This window comes from Sinocyclocheilus rhinocerous, unplaced genomic scaffold, assembly GCF_001515625.1.
Source record: "Sinocyclocheilus rhinocerous isolate Xijiao unplaced genomic scaffold, SAMN03320098_v1.1 scaffold1292, whole genome shotgun sequence".
In the NCBI taxonomy this organism is placed as follows: Eukaryota; Metazoa; Chordata; class Actinopteri; order Cypriniformes; family Cyprinidae; genus Sinocyclocheilus; species Sinocyclocheilus rhinocerous.
In genome coordinates this window covers 852,709-870,245 of record NW_015656599.1, presented here as the reverse complement: position 1 = coordinate 870,245, position 17,537 = coordinate 852,709, and the positions used below count along the sequence as shown (strand labels likewise).

Below are 17,537 nucleotides of genomic sequence, written 5' to 3'. Positions count from 1 at the left end.
AAATAAGATATGCTGCCTTAGCAACTAGCTGAAATAAAATAAGTTTAAATAAATACAATTATTTATAGAAATAAAATTATTTCAGTTAGCATTTGTTTCAAGTTACAAATATGTGGTTTTAGTTTGCGACAATAACCCTGATTATTTCCCTCATTTTAGTTGAAACTAAAATAAAACAGAAAATGAATAAGTACAACATAGCCATAATGTCTAATTTTCTTTCGCATCTCATGTGCAGGGCTCCGAGGTCTAAAAACTAAATTTATTTTTATATTTTCAGTTTGTTTCTAACACTAAGCTAACGTATGGCTTCAGAAAACTTGGAATATAGTGCACATGACGCATGGACTACTCTTATGGTGCTTTTTAAATTTTGGAACCATGGTCCACCTTCAATTCCATTGTACAGAAAAATAACAGCATTAACATTCTGAAAAAAATGCTTTGTATTTCACTGACAAAAAAAAGGTAATGTGTGTTTGGAATTTACATTTTTCAGTGAACTATTCCTTTAAAATCTATGATATTTAATAGGCCTTTTTTTAATCAATGAAAACTTTCATACAGTTTGTATTGCTATGAACCCAAGTACACAGATGATCCAATTGCAGTTCTTCTTGTGTCCTTTTCCATCCTCGTTGTCTTTGTTTTGTGTCTCTCAGCATTCAGCATGTCATGAGCTTCATTCAGTGTTTGGCGACTCCGTGTGGAATTTTAAGAGACTTTCCTCTGCCAGATGCGACAGATACTTCTATAAAAACACAAACAATCCTCTGTTAAATTACACAAATGACAATTTACTTTTAAATTACAGGCATAAGAGCAGCTATAACGCCTTGAAGAGCAACAGTTTGGTTTCTCTGACTAAAATGGCTGACTGACAGCATCTGTTATAACTGTTATACTCAAGAAAGTTCAAGCTACATTGAGATATCGCGTGTTTCTGGGCTCTTTTGTCTTAGAAACTAAACACCATCAAAACATATATTTTTAAAACCCATTAGTTTATTTAATTTTAGCACTAACAATGTTTACCAGTGGATAAAATGTGTGACACTTTGTCTTACTAAGGCTAATTTCATAGCTGGCTTTTTAAGTAACCTAAATGCACACAGTTAAATAATCTAGTCACACTTTTTTGCATAATTTGACTAAACTACATGATAGTACTTTCATATTTTAAAGTTGCAAAGTAATTTTGCAATCATGGTCTACTGGACTTGCTGTTGAGGTCTGTTTTAATGACATAAGAGTTGAAGAAACTCCCATTTATGTGCGTCCTTCCAAAAAGCATATTTGTTTACCAGTGAAACAAGGAACATGTTGAAACAGAAGAAGGTCAAAATGTGGGAGGAAAGCAGGTGTTTCCTGTAGTGTTTACAGTCTCTCTCTCTCTCTCTCTCTCTCTCTCTCTCTCTGTCTCTCTCGGTTTCACCTGTTTTGCTCTTCTGGTGTTAAATTCAGCTGTCACCTTCTCACTGTAGTTCTTGTAAACTCAACACAGCTGGCAGACCTCAAGGCGGAGAAGTGAAGTATGAGGTGACGCTCTTTGGCCGACCGCTCTAGTCTGAGAGACACGACAACTGGTTGTGGTCTGACTGTGATGACGGGGAATGTCCGGCTCCTTGACACCTCAACTATGTTGTGTTGGAAAGTGTGTTTGTCTGTCTGTATGTGTGTGTATCTGAAGGGTTATAATGAGAAACTATATCCCACCCTGAGGACTGGGCTTCTTAGATCAGTCAATCATACATTGCAGTCACCAGTGGTGACGAGTAACTAAGTAAGCCTTTTCAGTAACAAGCTTCTATTTCCAACAAGTAGCAGAGTAGCGTGGCCAAATGCTACATCGCTGTTTGAATTTCACATTGTTGAATTTCGCATACTGCCAAGCAAAGCTGACGCAATAGTCAAATACACTCTGTTAAGTGGTTCTCTCATGTGTACTGCTGGAAAGTCTGATTCATTTTAGTGAATCAGTTCATTTGGGAAGAGATTTTAAGAAACAGTTGACTGATTCACTGATTTTAGTCACTTAAGTAGCTTCCATGTAGATAGGTAGTCGGTAATGTAAGTAGTCTCATATATATCGCTGGAAAGTCTGAATCATTTTGGTGAATCAGTTCATTGGGGAAGAGATTTTAGGAAACAATTAACTGATTTGAGTCCCTTAAGTATAGCTTCAGTGTAGTCAGTGAGTCAGTAATGTAGCTAACCTCATATGTACCGCTGGAAAGTCTGTTTCATTTTGGTGAATCAGTTAGTTTGGGAAGATATTTTAAGAATCAATTCACTGATTCGAGTTACTTAAAGGGTTAGTTCACCCAAAAATGAAAATTCTGTCATTAATTACTTACCCTTGTGTTGTTCCAAACCCGTAAGACCTCCGTTCATCTTTGGAACACAATTTAAGATATTTTTGATGAAATATGAGGGCTCCCTGACCCTCCCATAGACAGCAAGGTAACTACCACGTTCAAGGTCCAGAAAAGTACCAAGATGATCGACAAAGTAGTCCGTGTGACATCAGTGGTTCAACTGTAAAGTTACGACGCTATGAGAATACTTTTTTGCGCACTTGTGGACGCGCGTTCACGACAGTATCATGACGCGAGCCTTTGTCGATCATCTTGGTACTTTTCTGGACCTTGAACGTGGTAGTTACCTTGCTGTCTATGGGAGGGTCAGAGAGCCCTCAGATTTCATCAAAAATATCTTAAATTGTGTTCCGACGAAGAACGAAGGTCTTACGGGTTTGGAACAACACGAGGGTGAGTAATTAATGACAGAATTTTCATTTTTGGGTGAACTAACCCTTTAAGTAGCTTCCATGTAGTTAGGTTGTCTGTACTGTACTGTACTGTAGTGTAGCTCATCTCATATGTACCACTGGACAGTCCAGTGTTAGTTATAGTCCATTTTAGTTATTCAGTTTATTTGGGAAGAGATTTTAAGAAACAGTTCACTGATTTGAATCACTTAAGTAGCTTCCATGTAATTAGCTAGACTGTAAGTGTAGTTAATCACCGATGTACTGCTGGAAAGTCTGATTCATTTTGGTGAATCATATAGTTTGGGAAGATATTTTAAGAAACAATTCACTGATTCAATTTACTTAAATAGCTTCCATGTTGTTAGGTTGTCTGTAGTGTAGTTAATCTCATATCTACTGCTGGAAAGTCTGATTCATTTTGGTTGAATCAATTAGTTTGGGAAGATATTTTAAGAAACAATTCACTGATTCAAGTTACTTAAATAGGTTCCATGTAGTTAGGTTGTCTGTTGTGTAGCTAATCTCAGATGTACTGCTGGAAAGTCTGATTCATTTTAGTGAATCAGTTCATTTGGGAAGATATTTTAAGAAACAGTTCACTGATTCGAGCCCCCTAAGTAGCTTCAATGTAGTTAGCTAGTCATTAATATAGCTAATCTCATATGTACCGCTGGAAAGTCTGATTTAGTTTATTTGGGAAGAGATTTGAAGCAGCAGTTCACTTATTCACTGATTTGAATCACTTAAGCAGCTTCCATGTAGTTAGCTAGTCTGTAGTGTAACTTTTCTCATATGTACCATTTGAAAGTTTGATTCATTTGCATAAGGCATGTTTCATGTATCTATTGTTATTAGATCCGTTTCTTAAAGGGGTCCTATTATGCTTTTTCACTTTTTTAATTTTAGTCAGTGTGTAGTGTGTATGTTTGGGCATAAAAAAGATCTAGAAAGTTACAAATCTCAAAGTCCACTCCAAAGGGAGATATTTCGTTTTTTAAAAATCCCTTTTCAAGAACTACAGCAAACGGCTCGTTTGGACTACAGCGTTTGTTTTCCGGGCTTTGTGATATCACAAAGCCCGGAAAACAAACGCTGTAGTCCAAACGAGCCGTTTGCTGTAGTTCTTGAAAAGGGATTTTTAAAAAACGAAATATCTCCCTTTGGAGTGGACTTTGAGATTTGTAACTTTCTAGATCTTTTTTATGCCCAAACATACACACTACACACTGACTAAAATTAAAAAAGTGAAAAAGCATAATAGGACCCCTTTAAGTAGAGTTGACTCTAGATCAACAGCCAGAGATTACCAGAAATTAACAAATTCAACCAATGACCCTCACTGAAAAGTTAATCCCTCTTGCAAATGGTGTTTTAGGTAGTAAAAGTTTCATAAATGGGCCATAATTCCAATCTGGAAGCACTGCTTTACTCTGACATCAACCAACATTTGAAACCATAATTAATCATCTTCTTTCTTAAGAATACTTGCGATAGATCTTACATGCCACACCTAACAAACAAAGGTGCGCTATATATAGAGGTGCGCTAAAAAGTTTGTTTTAGAAGAATGTTTCACTGGCATGTTACGCTAGTAGTTTTGGACTTCATACTGACACCTATGGGCGTGGATGTATCATGCAAACAAAAGAGTTTTTGCCATTGACAAAATATCAAACCTGCTCCTGTCTATCACACACAATTATAATATGACTTCAGAAATTTGAAGCTTATTATTTTATAAAAGAACTTATGTTAATTCTTATGTTAAAAAGTGTGTGTTACTAAAGCTCTTTGAATCATCAATCTACATTGGTTTTAAGGTTTTTGGTGTTGTGTTGTCATATAACTTCACACAGAAAAGGTTAACAGAGAGAGAACCTTTCATATTTGGGTGGAAAGAGAAAGGAAGACTGCATGTTTATGACCTGTAGGTTCCTGTAGTGAATTGTACTCCGACAGTGTGACGTCTTGGCTGTTTGTTCACTGGTGTAAAACAAACCACACAGGTTGCAATAAAATCCTGTCCTTGGCACGATGAACTCCACACCTGCCAAAAACAACACAACCAGCCAGAAATCAGAACAACACCAAACAAATACATTTTCATATATGTCTCTGTGAGTCTGTGCAGGGGTGTAAAGTCAGCTGTGAAGGAATCTAGTGCGTTAGCTGTGTGGTAATGAGTACACAAGCTTGGTGCAATTCACACCTCACTCAGCAGGATGACAAATGCTCCACTGACATCAGCTGGCCTTAAAGGCTTCAGTCACCCACTGAGAGCCCACATCACAGCCAGAGCCGTTCATTAGTGCTGCTCGTCCAGCAAAGCGTCGCTATTACTATTGCTCATACTTTCTTCTTCCTGACCAAATGGTACATGCGGTGTTTAGCTTGACCCTTATGAATTCTGATGGACGTACCTAACGGTATGCTGTGTTCACTGATGGCTTTCTCCTGCTCCTGAGAGAGTGACGCAGTAAAGATGTCTGTCACCTGAGGTGAAGGGGCCGGTAATGACTCAGGAATATCTGGAATAGATGAATAGGTGGAATGAAATGATTTAGTGTTTGTTGTGTATCATTGATCTGAGAAGTACATGTTTTTGTATCTACAGCTTGTAAATCACATTAAACTGTCACTAAATGTTTGAGAAAAAAATAAATAAAAAAGCCCTCTTAGATATTTGAGGGGAGTAGATTTTAAATGCAACTTCAAAAAAAAAAAATCTTGGATGACTGAATTTCACAAGTTTTGTAGGTAAAAAACGATTTGTCGAAATTTCCAAATTTGAGGAAATTTTGACATAGTTTTTTTTTTTAAACAAAAAACATTAGTTCAATCAAGTTTCTGAAGATTATTTGCTTCAAAGTGAAAATTCTGACATCATCTACCTATCCTCTTGTCACAAAACACACAAAAAAGTTATTATAAAAATGTCAGCTTTTCCACAAAAGCTTTGCAAATTTAATCAAGTTTTGGGAAATTTCTGCTTGCCTCACTAAAACAAATATTAGCAGGACTGTCGTAAATGCAACAAATGTGGCTTAGTCAGATAACATCTTGTGAGGTGATGTTAGTTAATTTTTAGGATACTTTAAAGTGCACACCATTGTTTCCGGCACACAAAAATGAACATGATGCGAACAGCGATGTCTGATTCACAGAAAAATTATTCTCAAGAACTTGTTCTTTTTAACAGGTCAGGCAAAAATTACAAAACACAAAAAGGTTATTGTCAAAATGTCAAAGCTTTCACACAACAAAGTTGCAAGTTTAATCAAGCTAACTTACATGTTTGCTTGGCTCATTAAAAAAACTATTAGCAGGGCTGCATCTAAAACTGTTGCAACTGCAACAAAAAAGGCAAATGCAACAAAAAATGCAAATGCAAAAAATGCTGTTTCGTCAGATTCATCTTGTTAGGGGGTGCTAATTTTTAAGTTACTTTTGAGTGCACACTAGTGTTTCCTGCATGGAAAAATAAACACTTGCCTGAGCAGTGGTGTCCGATTCACAGACACATTATTTTCAAGAACTTTTTCTTTTTAATGAGTCAGTCAGAAGCATTTAAGTTTCGAACTCACTCATGAGTTAACGGTTTGAAGTAGACTTGCTCAGTCAGTAAATCTGAACCGCTTTTGAACAGCAATCTTAATCGTATGATGCTGTAATTAGACTACATGTGCGGTCTTATTAGTACAGTTTTGCAAGCAAAAAAGGTCAACTGTCAACAGTGAAGCAATGTATGATGCACAGCTCACACAGAAGTCACTTTTAAACTAAGCAACTTTCTGATGCTCAAAGTGATTATATTGTCTGCTCGGTGGACGGACAGATCAAATAATTGTAATATTGATTCTGCTACAGTTAATTCGAAGATATAATCTAAATATTTATTATCAATCATAACCAGTTATAATTAGTCATAAATATTTCCCTGTTGAGCTGATTTACTACATGGGGAATTTGCGTGACCAACTTGAACCTGATGCGAAATCTGCATGGGGAAATCCTTCGCCCACACAATATAATTCCCAATGTGGATTCCTATTGAAATTACAGGATTTTGCCTGTGAAAATTCACAGATCAGTGGTAAGTGTGACCACACTTAAATCTTTATGAGGAACTACCAAGAACTACTATTAGTATCAAGAAGTAAAATTCCCAAACATCCTACACCCAAGGTTCTCTAAACGTAATTTTTTCTTCCAGCATTATTAGAATGCTTGTCTTTAATAAAGTTCTTGGCACAAAAACATTATTTATACATCATTCATTGAACATTATTTCCTGAAATCTTTTAGTTGGACATTCAGAAAACATTTAAAAGTAACGTTCCCATTATTTTTTGCAAAATTATCAAATGGAATGTTATTTTTTAAAGCATTTTTAAAAACTGGACATTTTGAACGTTCAGAGAACATTCAGAAACAACATTTTTATAACTTAATGGAAACATTAGAAAAACATTTTCAGAACATATTTTCATTAGCTGGGACTGGGTCATTACAGACATTCTAACAATCTGTCAAGCACATCTTACCAGCAAACATACACTTGTTCACATCCTTCTCCTCACTCTCTGAGGCAGAAGTCTCCAAACTCATCCTACTACTTGTCTGCTTGATCCTATGCCATCTCATCTCCTTCAAGCCATTTCTCCTGCAGTTGTACCTACACTCACTCACATCATTAACACATCCCTTCACACACATCATTAACACATCCCTTCACACTGGTGTTTTTCCCTCATCATTCAGACAGGCTCGAATAACCCCTCTACTTAAGAAACCCACCCATAACCCATCTCTTTTAGAGATGAACTGAAAAGAAAAAAAGACCTCGAACACTAGCTTGCTCTATTTTTTTTCTATTCTATCTGTTTTCTTTTTTATTTATTATATGATTTAAAAAAACTTGCTACATGTGCTGCGTTAAGCTAACTGAGACTTGTTATAGCACTTACATATCATTGCTCTTTTGTTGATTTTGATTGCTTCCATTATCCTCATTTGTAAGTCGCTTTGGATAAAAGCGTCTGCTAAATGTCTAAATGTAAATGTAAACAAACTAAAGTCAGTTGTGGGTACCTTTCTTCTGACTGTCAAGTTTGAGACATGGTTCCTTGTTGTCCATCTCTGCCGTCTTTCTCTCATCATTACTCAAGTCATTCACTTTCCCACTTTCACATGTGCTGCTGTTGTTTAGAGAACCAGCTGGCATGGTTGTGTCGATGTGTGTGTCCATATGAGTGACGGAGCAGGTCTCCTCCAAAGCACTCTTGAACTCCTGGGATGGGAAGCGGTTGAGTTGACAGACCGGTTGCTCTGGGGCAGATGGTCTTAGGGGCGTCTCACCAGGCCTGGACTGAGCACCTCCAGAGCTTTCCTCAGGGACCAAATCCAGCAGTGGAAGGGACAGAGGGTCCACCGTGCTCTCCTCACCTTCTGTCGGGGTCTTCGTGTTTGGTTTAGGGCTCTCTGCTGTCGACTGGCTGGGCTCGACTCTCTGGTCCTCCTCGTGAAGATCAGGTAGATCAGGTTCAACTATAGAGTCGTCCTCTCCTCCGACTTCATCTACGGTCACCAGTTCCTCCATGCTTTTAGGATACCAGCTCTCCTCCTCTCCATCATCTACACTTTCCAGTCCCTGAAAGCCAGGAAACATTAGAAATTAATACTTTTATTCAGCAAGGATGCAACAAATTGATCAAAAGTGACAGTAAAGACTTTTATAATGTTACAAAATATTTCTAGCTCAAATAAATGCTGTAAATACAAGAATCCTAAAAAAAAAAAATTATCAAGGTTTCCACAAAAATATGAAGCAGCACAACTGTTTTAAACTGATAATAATATGAAATATTTCTTGAGCAGCAAATCAGCATATTAGAATGATTTCTGAAGGATCATGTGACACTGAAGACTGGAGTAATGATGCTGAAAATTCAGCTTTACATCACAGGAATAAATTAGATTTTAGAATATATTAAACTAGAAAATGGTTATTTTAAATTGTAAAATTATTTCACAATATTAGTGTTTTTACTGAATATTTTTTTACATTTCAGAAAGCAAAAATGCGTTTGAATGAATGTTTACCTCGCTGTCATCATCTCTGCCGCACTTTGAAGACTGTGCAGGTTTGCTGTTATGAGGAGATGCTGATCTTTCTTTGGCTCTATATTCTTCCTTCTGTAATATGTAAAAAAAGAAAAAAAAAACAGTGCTATTAAAATATTGTCTATGCAGGCACATAATATAATATTACAATAATATAATATAAAAATAACTTCTTTAATTATTTAAAATATTTTTCAAAGTTTATATCTTTTAAATAATATATAATATTAAAATAAAAAAATTGATATAAAGATATAAAATGTATGAAGTAAATGATACTATATTTTATATTTTGAATATTTGTTTAATATTCTTAACTCTAAGAATGACTTCAATTTTGTGATTCAGAGCATTATACACAGTATTACAGTTGTCTTTCAAACAAACATACAGTTGTTTTTCAAATGTGTAGGACATGCCTGATTTTCGGACTCTTTCTCCTCTTTATCTTGTCTCCGGCTCGGCTTCTTGCTGCGTCCTCTGTCTTCAGCTGTCCAGTTGGAGTTTGTGTTGTCCGTCACGTCTGACTCTGAGTGTCGGGGTCTGTGGTAGTCGCCACCTTCCCTTCTCTTCGTTTTCCCCTCGTGTCTCTGATGTTGCGGCCTGCTCAGTTTATCAGTCTTGTACAGCGACTCTTTCTTGTAAAAGTCGTCTGTGGAGTGGTAGGAGGAGAAGGACAAACCCTGAGGGCTTCCGTGGGGATACCAGTCCCTGCCCCGCTCGTCCCCGGGCCCCATACGTGGGTTCATCCGGTCCCCGGTTTTAAGGTAGGGTTTCCTGCGCTCAGACAGCCATCCGTTGGGTCTCTCTTCCTCGTCGTTCCTCCAGTCGTCTCTCTCGCGGGTGTCCTCGTCGCCACGGGAATGGGACGTCCAGTCCCAAGAGGCCCGGCGGGGACCCCTGCCGTTGCTCCAGTCAGGCCGGCAGGACAGCCCCGGTGGACTGTGGGCGGAGCTACAGGAAGTGAAGCTCGGACTGTGTGAGCGCGGACTCAGAGAACGACTGACTGGACTGCGTGATCTGGCACGCTCCGGCAGGTACCTACACAAAACAGCAGCAGATTTGGGAGAATGATAAAGAAAAGGAAAAATCTTTAAAAATTAAAACTGAAAACACATGTGGCAAAGTTCTTAGAAATGTGCTCTTTGTCAGGTTTATTGATTTGAAAAGCTTTTATACCATTTTGAAAAAAAGTTCAACTTTATTGATGTCATGTGGTGCAACCATCAAGTAAAAATAAATCATTTTTAACCTTGAATACATGTGATTGTACACATCTTAATCATGATTTTTAAAAAGTTGATAATATAAATATATTTTTAAATGATTTTATTTATTTATTTATTTTACAAATACCAGGAATTTTTAATTCATAAATGTCATTAAATTTTTTTTAGAAGATGCACCACGTCATTTTACTAACCTTGCCTTGTTATGAAAAAGTCAAATTATCTGATATCAAGAAACTCTGAAATATTATATAATATTATAAATACAATAAATATTATATAACCAATACATTTAAAAAAGAATTTGAATCCATATTATGAATTACCATTTTTAAATGTTATTTTTCCATTTTCACTTAAAAAATTTATAAAATTCTATATCTAAGTATTCTATATCTAATATATTTAAGTATCTAACATTTAAAAAAAAAAAAAAAAGCAATTTTAGCTAATTAATCTATATTATACCTAAAATAGAACATTGAAATTTAGTTAATAATTCTATATGATCACAGAGTCATGAAGGTCTGCAGGGGTCATCTCTGTGATGCCATTTCCTTTTTAATGTTTTTGTTTTCTGCATGTTGGTCACACCACATGACTTAGATTTGTAAGACATATAAAATATTATTTATATTATGTAGATTATACCAAACTACTTAATAATATTTTTTTCTTCTTTATGATGTGAGGACAGTTTCATCACCCTGACTTTTTAGACTTTATGCCCTCCAAAAATCAATTTTTAGCTTTAAATTTTGATTTTAAATTAATTAGAAATTAAAATCATTCTTCAATTATAGAAGAGATGTATTCAGTTCATTATAAATATGAATTGCCGTATTGTCGAGTAAATCAGTAGATCCAGATTAAAACGATAAAAGCGTGTCCTGGTGTCATTCTCACCTGTCAGTCTCCTGCATCTCATCTCGCTCTCTCTGGGAATTGATGTCTTGGATTATAGAATCAACATCTTTACCTGGTTTCTGGAGCAGAAAGGAAAACACTTTGAGTTGGTTTTGTTGGAATCCCATGATCACGATGAGCCAAGATGAGCTTCATACCTTCAGCTGCAGCTCCTTGTATCTCTTGGACATGCGGATCAGTATATTATGTAGATTATACCAAACTACTTAATAATATTTTTTTCTTCTTTATGATGTGAGGACAGTTTCATCACCCTGACTTTTTAGACTTTATGCCCTCCAAAAATCAATTTTTAGCTTTAAATTTTGATTTTAAATTAATTAGAAATTAAAATCATTCTTCAATTATAGAAGAGATGTATTCAGTTCATTATAAATATGAATTGCCGTATTGTCGAGTAAATCAGTAGATCCAGATTAAAACGATAAAAGCGTGTCCTGGTGTCATTCTCACCTGTCAGTCTCCTGCATCTCATCTCGCTCTCTCTGGGAATTGATGTCTTGGATTATAGAATCAACATCTTTACCTGGTTTCTGGAGCAGAAAGGAAAACACTTTGAGTTGGTTTTGTTGGAATCCCATGATCACGATGAGCCAAGATGAGCTTCATACCTTCAGCTGCAGCTCCTTGTATCTCTTGGACATGCGGATCAGTAGCTTGTGTCCGTTGATGGTAGCCGGCTGCAGCTGGTAGTACTGTACCATCGCCTGAGCCGCCTCCACGTATGCCAATTCAAGAAAAGCCTGACGCCGGAGTCAAATCGTTAAAGCATGCGTGAAATATAAAATGTGTCAAATGTGATCCGAACAGATCTTCAAGATATTCTTTTTAATTGTGTAATAAATCTTCAAGACAGTTACAAGGTCAATTCAATGCCAGGCATTTCAGGCACATGTCAAACTTGGCGCTGGACCCAGAATTGGACCCAGTCTGTACTAACACGACCAATCAAAAAGTCAAATGTGATTAATGAATCGAGGTGATGGAGACATCATCGGTGTCAGGGGTTAAATGCACTAAGATAAAGTACTTAAAGTGCTTGTCTAAATCTATTTTTACAGTACTCAGCCTAGCGCTACGGTTTAATTTATGACAAACGGTACGATATATCATTGCTATCTTCTTTTCAGAGCTGACATCTCTTACCTGATGCGTCGAGCGCATGAGGATGTAGTTGGTCACTTTGCCGAAGGGAAGTCCCAAGTTGATGACGTCATTCTCCGTGCAGCTGCCCTCCGGGAGGTTACAGATGTGCACAACGCGTCCGGGACACGCTTTACGCTGAAAAAACTGAGGACACAACATAGATTATTATATATTCCATATTAAACGTTTTTGTCTTAATGTAACAAATTAAATACATCAACAATATTTAGATGAAATATATGTTAACATTTAAGATGTGTGACTAGCAGTTCATGTGTCATCAGATCAGGCCCCTGCTGTGCTCACTAATGCCCCCTACTGCTGCTGAAATACAACATTCACCTAGCATTGCCAAAAAACAATGCCCAAACCAGGGCCCATGGGCCAAAGTTGGCCCGTGATGACCTTTGATTGTGGCCATGCCATATCACAAGAGGAAAGAAGAAGAAGAAACATGGCACTGAATTATAACTTAATTTCTAAGTTATATATATATATAATGTATATTGAAATGTAAAAAAACAATATAATAATTAATCCATGCTATAATATAAAAGTTTAAATGTTATGTTTCAACAATGTAAAACCTACATAAAGTGTCTAAATGGTAAATATGTAAATTTAGCGAATTAATCTATATTATAACTAAAATCTAAAGATAAAATAGATAATAAAAACTTAAGGATAATTCTATATCATTTTACTATACCATAATTTAAAGATCCTAATCTACACTGCCTTTCAAACGTTTGTGGTCAGAAATATTTTAATGTTTTTGAAAAGTTTCTTCTGCTCATCAAGGCTGCATTCATTGAACCAAAGATACAGTAAAAACAGTAATATTGTGAAATATTATTACAATTTAAACTAGCTGTTTTCTATTAGAGTATATTTTAAAATTAAAAGCCATTACTCCAGTCTTCAGAGTCACATAATAAGAAATTATTCGAAATAATTATTCGAAATAATTCTAATATGTTGATTTGCAGCTCAAGAAACTTCTATTATTATTAGTTGAGTTGCGCAGCTTCATATTTTCATTGGAAACGGTGACATTTTTTCCCAGATTATTTAATGAACAGAAAACGCAAAATAACAGCATTTTTTAAATAGGCATTATATATATATGATAGAATTTGAACATTTAACATGATACATGTCTTTACTGAGACTTTAGCAATTGTATGCATTCTTTCTGAATAAAAGTTTTCATTTCTTGCAAAACAATTAATTCTTACTTACGCCAAACGTTTATGGTAGCATATATTATACCTGTACCACAATATGAATTAAATAATGTATATTATTCTACAGGAAATATAATTAAAAAATGTCAATTTCAGACTACCTTTTTATACCTGTACGTATAGCAAAATTGAAATACTCTAAAAAGCATGTAAAATTAAATTTCCATGACAGTAATAGAAGCTACAGTGAGGTGGGTTGTGAACAGGGAGTTTTTCATATGGAGGTGGCAGGATTTGATTGACAGCAGCAAGTGTGAGAGGCGCTCAGCCCATGTGAGCACAGGGTCAGAGACGAGGGGCATTGTTTACACTGCAATTTACACACCATAGGAGGAGTATTATAGTGTAAGCACCACAGAGATCCACAGAGTGTGTGAGAACCGAGTAATCATGACTGCCGAACGTGAGAATGAAAGCAGTGAATGTGACGTTCCTGTCATCCGTGTAAATTATTCAACCGTCGGACTCAGACCGGATCTCAAAACGGTGCCAAAAAGGCACAGAATGTGACAACCACTTGCAAATTCAAAGACTTAAACCAATGTTAATCTAGACATGGTTGATTTCTGGGTTTATCTGCGGCTGGCCGCTGACCGACTCTAACAGTCTGAGCTGAGCTCGTGATAATTCTATGAATGGCTTCCTGCCAGACTTTCCCTTTGGCCAAATGTGCCAAAAAGGTCACATTAGGTCTACCTCCATAAACACATACCAAAATAGACCGCCAAACAGGCTGTTTATGCCTCTGCTATATGCTATACAAGTCAGCGTTTAACTGTGAATGGCTTCTGTGTGCTGGCCTAGTAAAATGCAACACCAGTGTTTTGGAGTTCGTTCAGCTTATTGTAGGCAGTTGAAGATTGTTGAGTGGCTCGATGTCCTGGCAATGAAGGTGATTATGTTGAAATGCTGGGTGAAACATAACTCTGGCAGTGCAGTGAAACCCTGGGGGGCTGTGGCTGCTGCTGATTGGCCAGCATGGAATGCCAATCAAAATAAGTTTTTTTGTGATTGGTCTACCAAAGCACCAAAGTAGCTAAAACTCTTAGGGGGAAGAAAAAAAAAACAGTACAAAGCTGTCACTGAGGTCGTACCCTAAGATACAAAAGCTAAAAGTTACACATGTGTACCTTATTTACCCCTAAATGGTACAAATTAGTACCTTTTGAAAGGTTACTGCATCAGTATTGTACATATTTAGTAGAAATTGTTGCAAAAATAATGAGTCTTTCAAACAGGTTTCCCCAATCACATTTTCCGTCTGTTATTGGATGGTCAAACAGATAGCCACACCCCCAAACTCGTGCCATTGGTTGAGTCAGTGTTGCTATGCTCGGCTGGTCGGGATTTGTAAACAAACAGAGCATTGTTTTGAAAGCATGACAGTGTAAAGAGTGGCTTCAAAGGCCCATTTTGATGGAAAATCAACCTACAAAGTTGTCTCTGGTTATTAAGTTGTAGTGTTATTTTATTACCGAGATTTATAAAAGACCATTATACCTTTTATTAATATTTTGAAGTATTTTATTTTCAGTTTTCATTTTAATTTTAGTTAAAGTTTTAGTCATTTATTTTTTTTAGTGTTTATTTATTTATTTTTTATTTTATTTTATTTTTAGATAATTTCAGTTTTAATTGTAGTTATTTTTGAACATCAACTTAACATTAAATAAAAATGAAGAATACTGCCTTGGCTAGCTTAAATAAAATAATAAAATTTCCGACTTTTATACTTTATTTTGGTTAACATTTATTTTATTTCAAGTAAGAAAATGTTTGTTATGGTCACACTTTAGTCTTACTTAACTAAAATAAGCCTAAATTGTGATAAAGTTAAGTTGTGATAAAGCATTTTAACACCAAATAAAGATGATAAATAACTAGATATCGGAGACTATAACTGTTAAATGTCTTCTGTATGCCAACAAATATTGGCATATTTCTATATAATATAATTGCTAACATAATTTATGTGGAAAATCAAAATAACAAATTATTTTGAATAATTCTGACACGTGACGTTATGGGACAGTGACATGACTTTAATTAATTAATTAATTTTATTTTATATTTTTATTTTATTTAGATGTGCAGTGTCAAGGTCGTGGGTTTAACAAACTGCTTTGGATAAAATGCATAAATATAATTTCAATCCAGATTTTTTTTAATGCAATATCCTAAAATTTGCATAAAAATATATACAATGAATAAAAATTGGCATAGAAACAATTTTCACTCAGAAATTGCTAGTAAATTTTACAAACAGTTACAAGGAAATGACAAGTAACACTGAAATTAGTCATTCAATTTTCAAGTTGAAAAACTGAAACAGTATTTCCTTATAAAACATACTCCAATTATCTACAATTTACAACTAGTAAATACAACTAGTGTTACGATATGTAACATATATGATGTTCATTATTACCAGTAAAATGTAACTGAAGTTTCCACAAAGCAAAAATATTTTTCAGTCACCATTCCTTTTGTTATAAAAATGTATTGGTACTTTGATTACATCTTTTTTTATGTGACTGTAACAGAATGCAGTAGTGTTGTATTATGGATGTCACATTTGGCAAGAAATTAAGAGATTTGTCGTGAGCACATCATAAATTAGGAGAACGAAAGGCATTCTCTTTGGAGATCTACCGATGATGGGCACCATATCACGCTACAGATACATCTGTTCGCTTATCTAGAGAGGGTTTAAACTGCTTTACACGGGCCCTGAAACAGGTTCATCTGAAATCTATAGCATGCACTTTCTGAATTTCATATATCTCATGGCATTCCCCCTGTCAGGAAGCCTTTATCCCCCAAAGATCAGGTTACGATTCTGTGGACTGAAACTGAATTCCCAGCCACAGAGCCTTTAAAGCATCCTGGAACACATCACACACTTCTCGATTACTTGGCCGGATCGGTCAAAACCCTGAATTTCTTTGTGTACTGATTTTTGAAACAAGAGTCTGAATCTGTGCATCCTTTCACACGATAAACTGAAAACTACAAGAATTATAAAAGCACCGCTGATGTACAGCTGCTGTAAAACAGGTGGGTTTAATAGGAGCTAACATTAGCCTATGCCTCTCCAGTGGACTAAATCATACATAACTTGGCTAAAAAGACCACCATAAAGAATCTTTGTGCAAGTCTCTGAATCCACAAGCTGGCAACCGCATAAAATACCGTCCTGCACAGGACATGGTTTCAATTATAGGTGGCAGACATCTGTGCAAAGTCAGAGCATCTAATCTGAAACAATGCTTCACGCCGTCCATATGTGAAGACCCATCAGTCGCACTCAGACTCACATTACTACAGTTCACGCAAACAAAGAACGAGCATGAGAGGTAAAATAAACAGAAGACAAACCCATGACAAGAATAATGTCGAAGAAGTGCATTATAACAATGAATAAAATACATATTTAGAAACTATAATAATATAATATAATATAATATAATATAATAGTCACAACCACATAGACTTTGTTTTCCCTTTTGCACTGTTTACATTCGTTGTGTTAACTTTGTCATGTGGTTCAGGTTTGTCTTGTTAATCTTCCTTGTTTGGTTGTGTGTTCAGTTTTCAGTGTTTAGTTTGTCCGGTCTTGAGTAGTTAATGTCTGCGTGTGTGCTACCTGTATGTTGGATTACCCTTGTTGGATTAAAGACTATTGATATAACCTTCTTCATCTTCATGCGCTCATTATCACAGTGTAGCCAATAATATAATATGTTACAAAAGATTTCTGTTTCAAATAAATGCTGTTCTTTTGAACTGTCTATTCATCAAAGGATCCTGAAAAAAATGTATCACAGTTTCTACAAAAATATTACGCAGCACACCTGTTTCAACATTGATGAGAAGAAATGCTTCTTAAACAGCTTTAACGTGCAGGAATAAATTATATTTGAAAATATAATAAAATAGTAAACACTTATTTTCAATTGCAGAATTATTTCACAATACTGTCTTGGTGAGCCTATAACCGTGCGTTCACACCGCCACCGTCGAGAGCGTCAAAGTGGCCGGAAGTCATTCATTTTCAATGTGAGCCGGCGTCGAGCAGCGGCGCGGTGCGTC

General features: G+C 36.0%; 1 protein-coding gene across 1 annotated transcript in view; it reads right to left on the bottom strand.

The window, feature by feature from the left end:
- Positions 1 to 118: 118 nt before the first annotated feature.
- Positions 119 to 17,537, bottom strand: part of LOC107720336 (RNA-binding protein 20-like) — a 70,609-nt gene continuing 53,190 nt past the window's right edge. Inside the window, exons 6-14 of the mRNA XM_016528017.1 lie at positions 12,199 to 12,342; positions 11,664 to 11,795; positions 11,506 to 11,585; positions 9,316 to 9,937; positions 8,876 to 8,968; positions 7,865 to 8,423; positions 5,194 to 5,301; positions 4,699 to 4,820; positions 119 to 751 (exon numbers count right to left, since the gene is read on the bottom strand). Of these exons, the coding sequence (XP_016383503.1) occupies positions 683 to 751; positions 4,699 to 4,820; positions 5,194 to 5,301; positions 7,865 to 8,423; positions 8,876 to 8,968; positions 9,316 to 9,937; positions 11,506 to 11,585; positions 11,664 to 11,795; positions 12,199 to 12,342 (1,929 nt within the window). The 3' untranslated portion in view covers positions 119 to 682. The remainder of the gene's footprint in view (positions 752 to 4,698; positions 4,821 to 5,193; positions 5,302 to 7,864; positions 8,424 to 8,875; positions 8,969 to 9,315; positions 9,938 to 11,505; positions 11,586 to 11,663; positions 11,796 to 12,198; positions 12,343 to 17,537) is intronic.